The sequence below is a fragment of the Podarcis muralis genome, chromosome 11 (genome assembly GCF_964188315.1).
Source record: "Podarcis muralis chromosome 11, rPodMur119.hap1.1, whole genome shotgun sequence".
Classification (NCBI taxonomy): domain Eukaryota; kingdom Metazoa; phylum Chordata; class Lepidosauria; order Squamata; family Lacertidae; genus Podarcis; species Podarcis muralis.
This window is the reverse complement of record NC_135665.1, coordinates 48,737,876-48,754,997: the sequence shown is the minus strand read 5'-3', so window position 1 is coordinate 48,754,997 and position 17,122 is coordinate 48,737,876. Positions and strand designations below refer to the sequence as shown.

The 17,122-nt window shown below is 43.8% G+C and overlaps 1 protein-coding gene across 3 annotated transcripts in view; it reads right to left on the bottom strand.

Annotated features, from left to right (window-relative positions):
- Positions 1-1,801: 1,801 nt before the first annotated feature.
- Positions 1,802-17,122, bottom strand: part of LIFR (LIF receptor subunit alpha) — an 81,701-nt gene continuing 66,380 nt past the window's right edge. For all 3 annotated transcript variants that reach the window (XM_028749532.2, XM_077936416.1, XM_028749533.2), the window contains exons 14-20: positions 16,888-17,064; positions 15,266-15,367; positions 13,084-13,251; positions 8,778-8,936; positions 7,609-7,702; positions 6,079-6,154; positions 1,802-4,387 (exon numbers count right to left, since the gene is read on the bottom strand). In XM_028749532.2, coding sequence (XP_028605365.2) covers positions 3,752-4,387; positions 6,079-6,154; positions 7,609-7,702; positions 8,778-8,936; positions 13,084-13,251; positions 15,266-15,367; positions 16,888-17,064 — 1,412 coding nt within the window. In that variant the 3' untranslated portion in view covers positions 1,802-3,751. The remainder of the gene's footprint in view (positions 4,388-6,078; positions 6,155-7,608; positions 7,703-8,777; positions 8,937-13,083; positions 13,252-15,265; positions 15,368-16,887; positions 17,065-17,122) is intronic.

Below are 17,122 nucleotides of genomic sequence, written 5' to 3'. Positions count from 1 at the left end.
CTTGTTTATGAGGTATATTGTATGCAAAAGTTCTAAAAAAAAAAATGTACACCCTACAACACTTCAAAAGTGCCATCTCTCTCTCTCTCTCTCTCTCTCACACACACACACACACACGATTCACAGTCCCTTTCCTCCCATTCAGTCAGCACAAAACAACAAATATGACTTAAATGCCATGATGCCCTTCAAAAATTCTGCTCTTAAAAACAAAATGACCAAAAAAGTTTTAAAAACATATGGCTCAAATTAAAAGCAAAAGGAAGGAACCCTCCAGAACAAAATGAACACTATATACTAAACAGGACAAAAAGGTTTAAAATGTTAAAACGGAAAGAGTGCTCAGACTCTTTAATTTCCCCCACCTTCTGAAATAGGTGCCATACCTCCGCCTCAGAAATACTTCTCAGAACTGCTCTAGAAAAGATGGTTTAACGCTTTAGTTGAACCTATATGAAACATACACCAGACACTAGAAGACCACTCAAGCTAATCTTTCACTTTTAAGGGCAGAAAGCACAAGATAATTAAGACCTCAGCCTTCCCATGAAACACAGAAGCAGACTTCCTAACCTACAGATGCCTCTTATAGCACCACAGGAGGTAGGGGGCCTTGCTGGGATTGTGGCAGGGAGAGGAAGCGTTATACTTCCCTTTCCCAACCTCTTATTCTTAGACAGCTCAGGTTTCCCCCAGGGCTGCTTGTTACATAACAAACTTCATGCACATTAATGGCTGGCATTCACATGACGTGTCACATCTAGAAAGCACTATCAGGGTGCAGCATGGGAAAAGGATGCGAGTGAGCAAGGGCAATGCTGCTTGTTTGCCCTAGTGGCAACACCACATAATAAGCACATCCAATTGGCTATGTAGTGTAGTGTCTAAACCCTGATAGGCTAGCCTGTATGTAGCCCCTCACCATTCCAGCTTGCTATCTAAACCCTAATAGACTAGAATGGCATCGTGAGGGGAAACCAAAATGGTACTGGAGAAGCAGCAGAATGGGAAAACAGGGTAGCTTTGCAGATGAAAGCTCAGTGCAAAATTCAGGGACGCCGATTTAAAAAAAGAAAGAAAACACCACATGCATTATTTACCCAACAATATGTTGTTTCAAAAAGTTTTAGTTCAGTTTGTGGTTTTGCAGTTGCTACATGTTTCAGGGCATTTTTCTGATGTGTTTCTGCATTTCAAGATCTCTGATATACTGCAATGGACTACTTCTTGATATGAGGCAATTACAAAATTGAGGGTGGGACAGGATGTTGGAGGGGGAATACTACCATGATATTCAGCTGGAAAGAAGTCACTCCTATCCGCTTAACGGACCAAAACAAATCCACATGGTAATCTCACACTGGTGGATAACAGGCTGCCATTACACCACATGTTTTACCACAGAAATGCAGCAAATGTGTGGTCAAAATTCTCTTGTAACACTTTGCAGGATGATACAGACAACCTCATACAAGACATATTGTTTTACCACATGCCAGGGATCAGAAGAAACCAAATCTAATTCCTGAGGGGAAAGCCTTGAAAAAGCAGCTTAAGAAAATAAAAGGCACTCTGCTAATTTAAAAAACCCCATCAGCGCCACACACACCCCCGTCTAGATTTTAAGGAATGTTTGGTGTCACGACTAGCCAACGTTACAGCCTATTTACAGTCCTTGAAAATAGGGTAAACAAGACTACTGTGTTTAGCACCTGAGGGACGAGCACTATTGCCACGTGGGGGAAAAAAAGGGATAGTGATTAATACTAGAAACACCCTTGTGTTTTTGTGTGTATGTGTCGGGGGGGGGGAGGTCCCAGTTACCAAAAGTAATAAAGGAAGACTCCTCCATATTGAAAAGGCACTCTACAAGTGTGACTTCCTTCTCACAACAGTGAACCAAACCTATAAAGCCCCTCCACCAAATTTTGCACTTAAAATGGACATTCGAAATATAATAGACCTGAATTATTTCAAATTATTTCAAAGCAGCTGGAAAACTCAGGACCATTCCATGAAAAATCCCCATCAGTCGAGCTAACATGTAGGCTTCAGTAGCTCAGAGCAGGCCTATTACATTGGTCCCTTGACTCGATTTCTAAAGAATTTGCTACATACAAAATGTTCAACAGGCAGTTGCCAATGAGGACATCTGAAATAAGTTTATATACCACAAACATATATATATTCTATGTGTATGTAAATGCCACTTCCATAAGTAGTGTGTAATTATAGACTTGCATGAGCAAGAAATATACTGTAAATGCAAGGATCTGATTTAGCTTTGCTTTAAGGCTGCAATCCAGGGGGGGAATATGTTGTGGTTTGAAAGAAGAGCTTCAATGTGCAAATTCCAGAGTATATGTATACAAAACGAGACATCCTCACCACTTGTTTTCTGGGCAAATATTTGCAAATAAGTTCAGGAGAGGGAAACTCCATTTGCATGGAAACAGAACCATGCATGAATTTTTTTTAGTCATGCATGAAATGTATTGCATGGAAATGGATTCATTGCAATACACATGCAAATGTATTCACAGGTGGCCACTCCCCCATGAGTAACAGTTTCCCACAGATATGATGGACGGAAAACCGTTCTCGAGTTTGCCCTGATTATGGTTTTGGTGCTCAAGCATGGGAAGAGCTTTGGAAGACGAAAGCTAAAGACTAAAGACCCAGGATGGTAAATCTGCCTCTGCAAAAATGGTGCCTTCACCCTGCACTTCAGGTTGCAGAAAGGGGATGACATGACTGGATGGTCCTCAACAAAGAAACCAAAAAAATGCCCCCACAGAAAAGAAAAAATAGCATGTCAGGGAGGTGGCTTCCTGCCTAGCATGACTACTTGAGGTCAAGATGATTTTATATTTTAAAAACATTGCTTAAAAAGCTGGAAGCTTCACACATTTATCTATTCCTGACTGAGATTTTAAAATCAGTGTTACACTTTTGTTTTTGCACCCCTGAGTCATCTATTGCAAATTGGTTTATACAGTAGGTACAGGAACTCGCGTCCCGGCTTGTCAAACTCACCCACCCCACAGATCAGCTGTATCCATAGCTGATCAGCTGTTTGAAGATGGAGCTCTTCCACACAAACCGGTTTAAGTCCCATAGAAGTCAAAGGGAAGGCTGTGGCTGAAGCAGTAAGGTGCTTCTACAGAGCAGGTTGAGGATCGGAGCCTTCAAACCGCCAGCAACTGCAAGATGGTAGTGTTTGGGTACTGTAGTGTCTGGTTGCTCAGAATGATAGAAAAACGGATTAAAAGAGAAAAATATATATACCTTTGACGAAGCAGCAAGGCCCTGATCCTGCACATACCTGACGTGCGTCGATGCCTTTAAAAGCCTAACGATCCAAGTGCGTGATCTTTGTAATAATTTCTCCCTGCTATTCAAAATGGAAAACCAGAAAAAAATAGTCGCAAAAGGAGAGCGCTATGCTCTATTGACAAGGCAGATTTGAGGAGGGGACTGCCCCTCCCCCAACAGATACAGACCTCCCGCCACTCTTTGGTTTCATAAAGGGTTACCTCAGAGCACCTGTTCCCCCATTGGGGCACAATAAATTAGCATCTCTGTCACCCGAAACAAATATTGCCACTTCCACTGTTAACTTAAAACAAGGCCAGCGTTCAATTTCAGCGAATGACATTATAAACCCTCCAGTATAGTGTCTCCAAGGCTGATAAGCAATTTCTGCAGCAATTTCTGCTTTCCAGAGCAACTTGTTACCACCTCAAGGCTGCTAAGCATTTGGTTTGTTGTGAAAGAAGTTAGCAAAGGACCAGCCTGTGTTGGTGGCTTTGGGAGAGTCTTCGTCCTCTTTGGGTGGGATCAAAAACTGCCGAGAATTAATGGAGCAAGGGCTCCCAAAGGAGGTGTTTTCATTGTTGCTCCCAGTGGATGCAGGAGAATCTGGGCAGTCTGTATTCCAGGAGGAAGTATTCACTTGAGGTCTGTAGCCTGCAGCCTTGTCCAAGTCCTCTTCAACGGACGAGTCCTCCATTTTTATCAAGCTATTCACCGGCAGCTGCATTTGAGGTTTATAGCCTGCTGCCGCCACACAGTCAACTTCTGGTTCTTCCTTCAGCTTCACTGGAGCTGGGTACATAGTCTGGATGTCAATGTAGACAACTTGGGAAGACCCCGTCGATTCATCGATTGGTGGGTTAGAGATCTCCTCCTCGATGATTGGCGGGCAGTAGGAGACGACAATGTGGCTCTCCGTGTCAGAGTCAGCGCCATCTTCCGGAAGCTCATCTGCTACGGGCGATGTAATGGCTGTATCTTCAATCTTCAGGCAAGGGGACTGTGTTTCAACCACTTCAATGTTGTTGGGGGTACAAGGATTCATCTCCAGGGTTTTGGAATTGGGGTTTCCCTATAAATTGGAAAACAAAGCAAAGACCGTTTAGCATTTGCAAAAGGAATTGGATTCTTCTGGGTTAGGGAGGAAAATCACAGAACCTAATTTTGAAAACTTTCTATTTCGTTATTCAAATAACCTGTTCATCTACAGATTGTTCCTATGAATATTTCTCATTCATAGCCATCAGCATTAAGAACATAAGCAGAGCTTGCTGGATCAGGCCAATGGCCCATTTAATCCAGCATCCTGTTCCCCCAGTGGCCGACCAGTGAGAACCAGTAAGCATTCAGTCCCCTCCCTGCCTGCCCTTGATTTCAGTCTTGCACAAAAGCTAACTAAATACTGTGAATCTCACATCACCAATTACCAGCCATATTCCTTTCTCTCCAAAGGTTTATGGCAAGTAACAAAAACAAGAATAAAAAATGCTGCTAAAAACTCTTAAAAGAACAAGAAAGTAAGGTACTTTTAACGTAACCCATACAGTCATAAACTCTGTCAAGTCCTACTCCCTAAAAACGGGCTGCCTAGGCTGTAAATCGAAGGTGTTGCTTCACAATATCTCATAAAAATGAAAGAAGACCTTAAAAACAATACAACTTTCTCCAACAATCACTGCCTTTCTATATTTCACACAGGGCAGCCCTAGGCTGGGAGAATCTGGATCCAAACCAGGGATGGATGAAATCTGTCTATTTTGGTTTCAGTTTAGAATTTCACCAGCCTTAAATTCAGTTTCTACATATATAATAATAATACCCCACCCTCCCCGGCCAAAGTCGGGCTCAGGGTGGCTAACACCAATAAAATCAGAGTAAAAACATAATGGGGGGCAATTTAAAATACCGGTTAAAATGCAATTTAAAAAGCCTCATTTTAAAAGTAGCCGCTAAACCAAGACCATAAGAGGAGGGAAACATAAGGGTCAGACTGAGTCCAAACCAAAGGCCAGGAGGAACAGCTCTGTCTTGCAGGCCCTGCGGAAAGATGTCAAGTCCCGCAGGGCCCTAGTCTCTTGTGACAGAGCGTTCAACCAAGTCAGGACCAGTACTGAAAAGGCCCTGGCCCTAGTTGAGACCAATCTAACCATTTTGCGACCTGGGACCTCCAAAATGTTGGCATTTGTGGACCTTAAGGTCCTCCATGGGGCATACCAGGAGAGGCGGTCCCGTAGGTACGTGGGTCCTAGGCTGCATAGGGCTTTAAAGGTCAAAACCAGCAACTCAAACCTGACCCTGTACTCCACCGGGAGCCAGTGCAGTTGGTAAAGCACTGGATGAATGTGATCCCACGGCAAGGACCCTGTAAGAAGCCTCGCCGCGGCATTCTACACCCGCTGGAGTTTCTTGGTCAGCTTCAAGGGTAGAGCGAGTTACAATAATACAATAATTTCTGCACCGGTCTGGGTTTTTTTAAAAGTCCTCATGAAAATTCATCCAACATTTGGGCGAGAATTTCCAGTATCTCTTTGTTAGAACTGGACCCATCTTTTCCAGGTGGGGATGGACTCCCTCAGAAGGTGGTGGACTCTCCTTTCTTTTAAGCAGAGGTTAGATGACCATCGGTCATGGATGCTTTAGCTGAGATTCCTGCATCGCAGGGAGCTGGGACTAGATGACTCTCGGGTTCCCTTCCAACTCAACAATTCTATGAATCTATGTGCCAAACATCTAATCAGTCAATGGTAAAATGTGTAAGGTTACCTCTGGGTCCTTCGGGAACTCTAAAGCTTTGCAGTTTTCTGGGTTTGGAATGTCGGGATAGAAGGTTTCTTTAATCCTTTGGAAAGAGGAAAACAGGTGTTAATGTCAGGAATCACCAACAAACTGTTGGGGGGGATGCTTTTCAGCTTGAGGGCCACATTCCCACAGGGTAAACATTGTGGGGGCCTTATGCTAGTGCGGGGCCGGGGCATTGAAGCAAAAAGGGGAAGAGTCGGGACACCTGCCTTTTGTACAACAGGCTATATTCTAATCTTGCTGAAATCAGAGGTTCACACACACACACACAAACTGCACAAATCGAGGCAAGCAAGAGGAATCATCATTATCAGAGCACGGCCAGTCAAGAACACGGAGGTCCGCATTTGCTGCCCAAGCCAGAGGTTTTACAGCCCTGTTCTACAGTATTGTGTGGGTCATATTCAAGCAGCGTCTTGGCTTTTTTATGCCGTAGCATCCAACACCACATTTCAAAAGGAAATATAAAAAATTCCAGCATATAATTTAGTTACATGTAAGGAATTTCCTCTACTCCCACAAATATGGGCTTCAATATGTGTAAAGAGCCACACACACTCTTACATTTTCCTAATTTACTTCAGAGTAGAATGTGGATTCTGCACACTTCTCTATAGACCGTGTCCCTCAATTGGCCTTTTGCCTCAATCATTATTACAATGGTGCCCCGCAAGACGAATGCCTCGCAAGACGGAAAACCCGCTAGACGAAAGAGTTTTCCGTTTTGGAGGTGCTTCGCAAAACGAATTTCCTATGGGCTTGCTTCGCAAGACGGAAATGTCTTGCGAGTTCCTGCAGGGTTTTTCCCCTCCCCCCCCTTTTCCCCAAGCCGCTAAGCCGCTTATCAGCTGATCCACTAAGCCGCTAAACCGCTTAACAGCTGATCCGCTAAGCTGTTTATCAGCTGATCCGCTAAGCCGCTTATCAGCTGATCCGCTAAGCCCGCTAAGCCGCTAATGGGCTTGCTTCGCAAGACGAAGAGACTCGCGGAACGGATTCTTTTCGTCTTGCGAGGCACCACTGTATTATTATTGCCTCTTGTTCTGTACATCACTGAAAGAACACCCCTGAAATGAGGCCCTTTGGCTAAAAATGTCCTCCACTCCTGGTGTAGCAGTTTAGCATTAAGGGCTAACTGATCACAGGGCCGTTTACAGTATTTACAGACTAATATTCCACTTATTAAAAAAAGAACCTTTAATTTGAAACTCACTCCCCAAAAATTTGAGGTTTATTAAGAGTGTGGAACAGATAGCATCACCCAAACAAAAAAGCAGAACTGTGGCCTATCCTTGTTTGACAAGAAAATAAAGTTTGCTGAATACCAAATATTAATTATTATTATTGTTGTTGTTGTTATTGTTATTTTAACACATTACCCACACTTCACTCTAAGGGCCCAGGGCAGGTCACAAGCCATTTAAAATTACAACATTAAAAACAGATACAAAGCTTACAATTAAAAAGACATGATCACACACAAAAAAAGGTTACCATTCTCTCTTCCTGTAGCAAAGGATGCTGGTCACCACTCCCAACACAATAACAATAATTACTGGGACAAGGATGGCAATGATTAATCCCACAGCTGAAAAATTAAGAGAGAGAAAAGCTAATACAATCAACTAACAGTCCTACTGCACCTGAAATAATTTTAAAAAAATATATACAGCAGAAGCTTTCATGGACTGCACTTGAGGTGGAGGGGACTAGCAAAGCAGAAATAATTCAAGTAACTAGCAGTGCTTCTTAGTGACCCAGGATCAAGTTACAGGCTTCCGACAGTGGGTGGCTTGTAATATAAGCATGCTTCCAGGAAATGGCTGGCCTCGCATTTGACATTGCTTATTGGAAATAGAAGAGATTGATGAGAAGCTGCACAATTTTGCTCCTGCTGCCTGTGCACTAAAAAAAACCAAACCCACATTGAACTACTGCATTATTCTCAAGGCTCAGCCCCACATCCATTTGCCCTGCCGATTTCCCCCTGGAAAACCCATGGCATAGAGCTGAATCGGAACAAACAGCCACTGGGTTTCCCACGGATTGCTGTTTGTTCTGATTTAGCACTAAAGAGCAGGTTTTCCAGGGGAAAGTTGGTGGGGCAAAGGTAAAATTGCTCAGACCTTTACCTTGAAAGCATGGGAGAAGCAGCAGTATGGGTGACCCTGGAGTCAGGGTTGCAAGACCTTTGCTATTACCAGTTTCTTTTAAGCATGTTTCCCTTTGTCCAAGCACCTGTCATTCTATTCTGAATTGCAAACGTATTGTGCATGTGGTGGTTTTTTTTGTACACCACCTTACAAACCCTCAAGAACCTCCTGTTCTGCAGAATTTTGGCTTAATCTTCACCCCCTTATGCTGCAGCCAATCATATGCACACTCTGATCTCTACCCACCCTCCCTCATGGACCCTAAACTCAGTAAGGTCCATGGGACAGGGCCACCCAACATTTGCTTCTGAAATCCTGCAATGTGTTCTCTACACCAATGGTGCCTGAACACCACCGCCGATAATCTTTGAGGGTTATTCAGGAATTTGAGAGGTGTTCATTGTGCATTACGCCATTATCCGGCGAGAATTAAATATGCCACCCCAAAACAACCCTCCCCCGCAAAAAAAGACCCCCAACAAAATACACCCTCCATCCTAAAAAACTTACAATTCTCCTTTGTAACCACAGACAAGCTGCTTGGTGGGCCAATGCCACCAGCTGTGTAGGCTCTTAAGTTCAGGTGGTAGTTTGTTTTCCCTTGAAGGCTTGATATTTTTAAGGTGTTTTGCTTTAAGTCAGTAATATTCATGTAGGTCTCTGAGTGGCCTGGTGTTGGGGGGGGGGGGAAAGAAAAGAAGAATTAGGATGGGGGAGAATTTTAAGAAAAGCACCAGTTATCACAGGGCAGATTCACACATGCTGTTTTGTAAAATGAACTTTTAAAGGGGAAGGGAGTAAATGCATATGGATTAAAAGGCAATCCAGTCCTATCACCTCACATACATATTTATTTAAATACTACTATCTTGCCCCTTTTCAAGAGCCAGTGTGGTGTAGTGGTTAAGAGCGGTAGATTCGTAATCTGGGGAACCGGGTTCGCGTCTCCGCTCCTCCACATGCAGCTGCTGGGTGACCTTGGGCCAGTCATACTTCTCTGAAGTCTCTCAGCCTTGCTCACCTCACAGAGTGTTTGTTGTGGGGGAGGAAGGGAAAGGAGAATGTGAGCCGCTTTGAGACTCCTAGAGTAGTGATAAAGTGGGATATCAAATCCAAACTCTCTCTCTATTCTCCCCCCCTTAAAATAAACCCAAACTCTACATCCATGGCCACTGAGCATGCTCAGACTTCATTAGGCTGCTTTGGGTGTTCCTCCTGCCACAAACAAAGCCCTTTCCTGCACTCCTCTTGCTGTATGGTTTAAAGCCAAACTTACTCTACCCTCCATTCAGAGGATAGATACCCCTTCTTGCAAAAGGGCAGTGAGACAAAGCCCCATAATTGACTTTGAGGCAACCATAATTGACTTTGAGGACAGATTGGCAAAGACCACTGACTATGGCTGTGCATTGCAGTACTTGAATGTTCCCCCCTAGAAAATTCTAAGTAAATAGTAATAATAATAAATTTTATTTATACCCTGCCCTCCGTGGCCAAAGCCAGGCTCAGGGCAGCTAACACCAGTAAAATTACAATGGAAACATAATTGGGGGGGGGGGGGAGAGGCAAAACTCCAATTTAAAATACAGGTTAAAATGCAATTTAAAAAGCAGCCTCATTTTAAAAGTAGCCCATAGATCAAAACTGTAAGGGGAGGGAAGACATAAGGGTCAGACAGAGTCCAAACCAAAGGCCAGGCGGAACAGCTCTGTCTTGCAGGCCCTGCGGAAAGATGTCAAGTCCCGCAGGGCCCTAGTCTCTTGTGACAGAGCGTGCCACCAAGTCAGGACCAGTACTGAAAAGACCAATCTAACCACCTTGCGACCTGGGACCTCCAAGGTGTTGTCATTTGTGGACCTTAAGGTCCTCTGTGGGGCATAGCAGGAGAGGCGGTCCCATAGGTACGTGGGTCCTAGGCCGCTTGTTAAAGAGTTAGTTGGGGGCTGCTGTGCTTCCAGATTTAGGAGGAGTTCTGAGTACTCCTACCAATGGAAAATGACAGAGGGACTAAATACTAACAGGAAAATCCCCCCCTAAAAAAAAGAACCCATCAGCAGACACTTCCTGTGCAAAATAGGTTGACCTTGAAATATGCTGTCAAGCTGCTGTTATCTAGCTCTGTGGGGAATGATTCCTCCCAGCTGTATTTTCCAAAACAGAAATAAGTTTATTTCCCATAAGACACTCAGTCACAAAGCAGCTATCAAGGGCAGGGCTAACAGAATCCCAAAGGTGGCTCTTTCTTGTTCCCAGGCTCATCCTGTTCTACAGGAGCTGGGATGGTTGTGGTTGCTTTTCTGTACTTGCACACCAGAGATGCTTCATTTATTGCAATGGTGGGAATAATTGGGGACAAACATCGATCAAGTATTCAGGGCATCAGCAACACCCTCCCAGTTGAGTTGTCTTTTCAAGTGGTGTTGGCCATTGTGTGGCTAGAGTCCCATACAACTCAAAAATCTGAATGCTGGAAGATTCAGGACAGACAATAGAGAGCACTTCTTCACACTGCATTCTTTAAAAAATGCAATCTGCTCTTGCAAGAGGTAGTGATGGTGGCCAATGCAGTGTGGTTTTAAAAGAGGATTCGGCAAATTAATGGAGAATATAGCTTTCAGTAAAAAGGGACGCAGGTGGCGCTGTGGGTTAAACCACAGAGCCTAGGACTTGCCAATCAGAAGGTTGGCAGTTCAAATCCCCACAACGGGGTGAGCTCCTGTTGCTTGGTTCCTGCTCCTGCCAACCTAGCAGTTCGAAAGCACGTCAAAGTGCAAGTAGATAAATAGGTACCGCTCCAGCGGGAAGGTAAACGGCGTTTCCGTGCACTGCTCTGGTTCGCCAGAAGCAGCTTAGTCATGCTGGCCACATGACCCGGAAGCTGTACACCGGCTCCCTTGGTCAATAAAGCGAGATGAGCGCTGCAACCCCAGAGGCGGCCACGACTGGACCTAATGGTCAGGGGTCCCTTTACCTTTACCTTTATAGCCTTCAGTGGATCCTAGCCCTAATGGCTATGTTTGAACCCTCCACCCCACACCAAGTTCCAGGGTCACATTTTGGTCAGCAAGGTGTTAAAGACGGCTAAGCCAAGAAAGTGACTTTCCCAGTAACATAAAATGACTTAAAGTGTGAAGGTCAAAGATCAGTATTGTGCACATCCTTTCAAGGTCTCTGTGATATTGTGTCAGTTGGTGGGGGAGGGGGCATGTTGCCGAGAGCAAAGCTGTGTTTTCAACAAGTATTCCTGGAAAGATGCAATTAAGCTGTCCTAAGGTCCCTTTAAATATTATTCCCATTGCAAGGCTGCTACTGAGCTATGCAGGCAGACAAGATTATCAGTGTTTCCGGGCAGAATGAGACCAGAGAGCAAGTTCTGGGGGAAATGACAGTGAGAACAGCAGGTTTTTTTCCCTATTAACTCTGTAGTTGAGTGCAACATACTACAACAAGCTAGGATTAAGACAAGAAAGAAGTTTCGGGTGTAATGGCAAACCTGGGTTAACAGAAGAAAATATTCACTAGCTAATGTCACACCATAGCATCAGAGCATAGTTTGTTGCCCTAAAACAAACCATAGCTAGCTGGCCAGGGCAGGTTCAGATGTATAAAACCAATCAAACCATGGCTTAGTGTTGGGTCTGAACACTGCCAACAGGAATACAGATTTATTGGTGTTTTGATTGCACTCACAAGTTTTCTCTTCCATCTGCCAAATTATTTTTATATTTAAAAACTTTGCTTTTTGTTTGAGAGTGCCATATTATAGTCACATCAGAGCTTGGTCAGAGCATGGGGAGCTACCTTATATCAGGTCAGAGTGTTGATCCATCAAGCTAGTCCAGCATTATGTACTTTCTAGGGTCTCAGGCAAAAGTCTTTCATTTCATCTATTGCTTGATCTTCTGACCAGATATACTGTATCCCTAAGCTACAGGATGCATTCAAAAACTGGTGATTTATAGCCACCTGAACTAGAACACAAAGACCAGAGTACAAGTTACATTTGGCATGGTTACGCTGCCAAAACCAGACATACCCTGCTGAACTCTTATAACTTGATCATATTGAGCACCATCATCATGTTTGGATTTGGCAGTGCAACTGGCACGGCAACTAAGATAATAAATGTGACAGCACTGCCTCTCATGATGAAGCACTCGCAAACCTTGCAGCGGGGCTAAAAATCACAGATGGTCGAGTTGGAAGGGATCCTGAGGATCATCTAGTCCAACCAAATCTTAACTAGATCGTATACAGTGGCACCTAGGGGTTACATATGCTTCAGGTTACATACGCTTCAGGTTACAGACTCCACTAACCCAGAAATAGTGCTTCAGGTTAAGAACTTTGCTTCAGGATGAGAACAGAAATCGTGCTCCGGCGGTGCAGCGGCAGCAGGAGGCCCCATTAGCTAAAGTGGTGCTTCAGGTTAAGAACAGTTTCAGGTTAAGAACGGACCTCCGGAACGAATTAAGTACTTAACCCGAGGTACCACTGTATGACAGATAGCCATCCAACCTCTGCTTAAAAACCTGCAAGGAAGGAGAGTCCACTGTCTCCTGAGGGAGACTATTCCACTGTCGAACAGCTCTTCCTGTCAGAAAGTTCTTCCTCAGAATCACCTTTCTTGCAACTTGAACCATGAAAGGGTTTATTGATAGCCGAGCTATTAACCTGTCCCCCCCCCTTTTTGCATTTTTCTGCCTCCTTACTTTGCCAATGAATGCCACCCAACTTTGCTGCCTTGCCTGAAATGAGATTTCTAATGAAGCGCATTTGGCCAGTGGTGAGAGACAGTCAAAAACGCATCATTTACCTGACTCAAAAGCTTTCGGCTTTGTGGTGCTTTCGTCGCCTTTCCCAAAGTGAAGCAGGTAACCTTTTAAAAAGCCCCGGCAGTCTTTGACAGACATGTTCTCCCATCTTATGATGATGGAATCTGAGGTGGCACGCTCCACTTTGAAAACTGGCGCAGCGCTCGGTTCTAGATGGAAAGCAAGAAGGAAGGGGAAACATTTTTTTAAACAAACCCGAGATAGGTGTGTTTTGACAAAAAGATATGTGACATGCAAACATTACTGTAGAGGCTTTGTTGAACCTAGGGGTCTACAACCTCTATGTCTGGGACTGGCTGGATGACATTGTGTGGTGTTGAGATGCCAGCCCAAGAACTCCTACCCACCCACCCAAGGGATGGCACAGAGGAAGAAGACTTAGACCCAGGGCAGTGTTGGTGGGACACTGAGGACCAGTCTGAAGAGGGACAAGCTGGGAGGTGACAGACCAGTATAAAGTAAGCAGCACATAAGCGGCACACAAAACGCTACCAAACCATTCTACGTTCTAAATCTTATATTAATAATCCCAAAACTGAGAGAGCTGTGTTCAAGATCTACTACTGAAGCCACAAACAGAAAACTCATTTAAATTGTATCCATAAGGAAGATTCAGTCTTTAAAGTTCCTCTAGCCAGGCTCCTGTAGATATCAACAAAGGTAAGTCTGATCAAACGAAGTGTTGGTGATGTTACGCACAAGAGTTAGACAGGGTGCTGGCGTTTGTCACCTGTTTCGCCCATGAAGAGTCTTGGGCTTCCTCAGTAAATTCTCTCTCACAGTTTTGATATATTTAGAAACATTCAACTTCATATGCTAAGTTCTTTTTTGACTTAAGCATTTATTCATTTACCAAGCAAAATTTACTGTGTTTGGATCAGATGTGACAGAAGCAGGAGGTTTGAGTGAACACAGGGGGTCAGAAGAAGAAACCCGTTCCAGGCTAGGTATCTAGGGTCATGCTGCTTCAGTTGCCCAACAGCTGGGCAGTCCTTCAGCTAGCTCTCCGCCTCCACTGACACTCAGATCACGGAGAGCCTTGCATGCTACTGAGGAACAAGCCAGACAGGCCTAGAGGGAGATTCCTCCATCTTGCCATAGTTTATGTCTGCTTGGGAGGAGGAGTCAGGGAGAGAGAGAGACTACTGGAAAGGAAAGGAAAGGCCAGATGCCAGTCCCAGCAACATCATCAACTAGGGCAGATTAGCCTACATGAACTCTGTTGTGTTTTGACTTTTGTGAAGAAAAACCGATTCCATTTTTGTGTCTTGAGTCCTTTTCCTGACCTGTGGATGAGCCTGCATTCCTGACAGCCCCTTGACTATCTTCCCTCATCACTGGCCATCCAGGCTGGGGCTGACGAGAGCTGTAGTCCAACTCCTGGAGGCCATCACACTGGCTACCCCAACATAAATGCAAGACTGCTAGATCAAATTACAGGTCCATGTTATCCAGCATCTTGTTCTCACGGTGGCTAACCAGATGCCAATGGGAAGCCTGAAAGTAGGACCTGGGGTGCAAGAGCATTCTTCCTACTTATGCTCTAGACAGGAAGATATGCCATTGGACCATCTTCAGCAGGTGACTATATCATGCAAGTAACAAAGGGAACAGGAATGCAATCCAGAAACAACTGACGTGGTAATGGACACCCAAGGTTATTTCAGACACATTTGAACCCTGTACATTTTAGGGGAAAATGTTCATAGAACTGCATATATTGGAGAAAAATGCATATTATTAGGGAAATTTGACTGCAAAAATGTGAATAGTAGTCAAAACGGATTGCAGAAAGGAGCTGGTTAACAGAAATGTGTACAGATTTTCGTTAAGTTTGTGTAATGCAAATTGTTGCAGAAATGTGGAACGTTGCAGAAATTTAAGACTGCGGGGGTGGGGGGTGGAATTAGAAATGGAGAGAGACTGATATTGACAGTTGCAATCCTGCTGGTGCAACCCACCTTAGGATATATTTACACAATTGACTAACTCACCTTGTTGGTCTCGATCCAAAACTAGGCTATGAACCTTCCTAAGATAATTGGCAAAGATAATGCACTTTCAGTCTGTCCCTATTTCCCTCTTTTCTTTCGGTTCAATAAACCCTAGAAGTGTCAACACATTTTCTCTTGCATCTGAATTAGCAAAATTAAAGGCACTTACGCAGCTCTTGTGTGTAGCCATTTATATACTTCAGTAGTTGATATCCATTGTCTTTGCAGCCATGGACAGAAAATCTGTATCTGATTCCTGGCTGAAAGAGATCTGTGGGATAAAATAATCATTAAATATCTTATTTTACAGTACACTACATTCTGAGAATAGAGGCATTCAATCCTTTACAAGCAGGGAGTTGCTCTTTTATGGCTAAATCTGGCCACAATTCAACTCTTAAAACCATGAAAATAATGTGTCTCAGTTTCCCCAAATCAAATCTGAGAGTTGCTTCTTGTATTATTTATATTATTTTATCAGGCACTAGCAAGTAAATTATAATTTATTTGCAACAACCCTACTATGACTTTAATGTTTTGATACATTGCAAAATGTGTCCGTTTCACAATAAAGTGATTTTCCACCAAGGGATTCAAAGGTAAATCCCAACCCATCATATTCTTCATTCTATCAAGCTTCATGCTCCCAAAGATTCCAACCTTGGGGCAGTTGTAATAAATATGATCAATATCCACTTCTATGCAACAAGCCTTTAAGTGACTCCAATATTTCCTGGCTGGCCAAATCTATCCAATGTGTCATTTATTTAATGCCTGGGTATCCATCACCATCATAATACCAATTTCACTCACCTAAAGCCTAAAAAGCAAGCCTCAGGTGAATGGATGGCAGCATGATGATACAATGCTTATTTACAAACTGACCTTGACCTTCAGATACAGGCTCTTAACATCTCCACCAACCACACACTAAAGTTCAGAAGCAGCTCTAAAGACACACAGACCATTTGCAAATGCAAAGCCAAACCACAGTTTTTAGAATTACATGCATGAGACTTGCACACACCCAACCTCAGCCTCTGTAGCAGTCACAAGGAGAGTGGCAGCTTTGACTTCTGCATTCAAGTTCCACAGAGTTGCCTGTCCATCTGGCCCCAAGTCTGAACTATGATTAGATTGATCCTGGATTGCTTGAGTTTAAACCAACCAGAGATGCCAAGCTTTGAACAAGGTGTGGCAGGCCCTGTTCTGTGGAACTGCTTGCCTCCAGAAGTTTGGCAGGAATCATCCCTAATCATTTCTACATCTCTTCTAAAAACTGTACTGCTCAGACAGGGCTTTCAAACCTAATATGCTTTTGCCAACCAGATTCTACAGATACATCTGGCATTTTAAATTTCTTTTTACCGTGTTTCTTTGATTGCATACCATATGCTGATATTTTTTCATGAAAGCGTGGTTTATCAATATTTTACATAAATAAGCAAATTTTAAAGAAAAGAAAAGATAAAAATTGCAGCCAAGGAATAAACTCCATTTGGAGAACAAAAATGCTCTCCTGAGACAAATGTGGAGAAGTACCCAAACTTTACAAGCGAGCTACCATTAAAAGGGTAATTTCTATCTCAACATAAGAATACAGAAAACAGAAAATCATGGAGGGGGGTGGTCAGGAAGAAGCTCTAGCTATGGCAGCTTGAAATGCAAACTCTCTTGCTCAAAAACAGCAGAGTCCCAAACACATGCCCTGTCCCTAAATCATGGTGATTCTCACTCCCACATGCAAGCACAGTTCTTTGCAGAAACAAATGTTAAGCAGTTATTTCCTACCAGATTTGATCACAGCATCTGACACGTCTGATGGAAACGTTTCCCAGCTCACAGCAGCACTGGGCTCAGGCCCCTGACGCCACCTCACAGTATAGCCACAGGTGACGTTGGGGTCAAGCTCCCAAGCGACGTAAACGCCATCTCCTTTGGCAACTCCGATCTCTGTTGGGGCATCGCCTGCAACATTGATAATGTCAAAGGTTAGTCCCTGGGGCCTTCTTAATGCATTTCATAA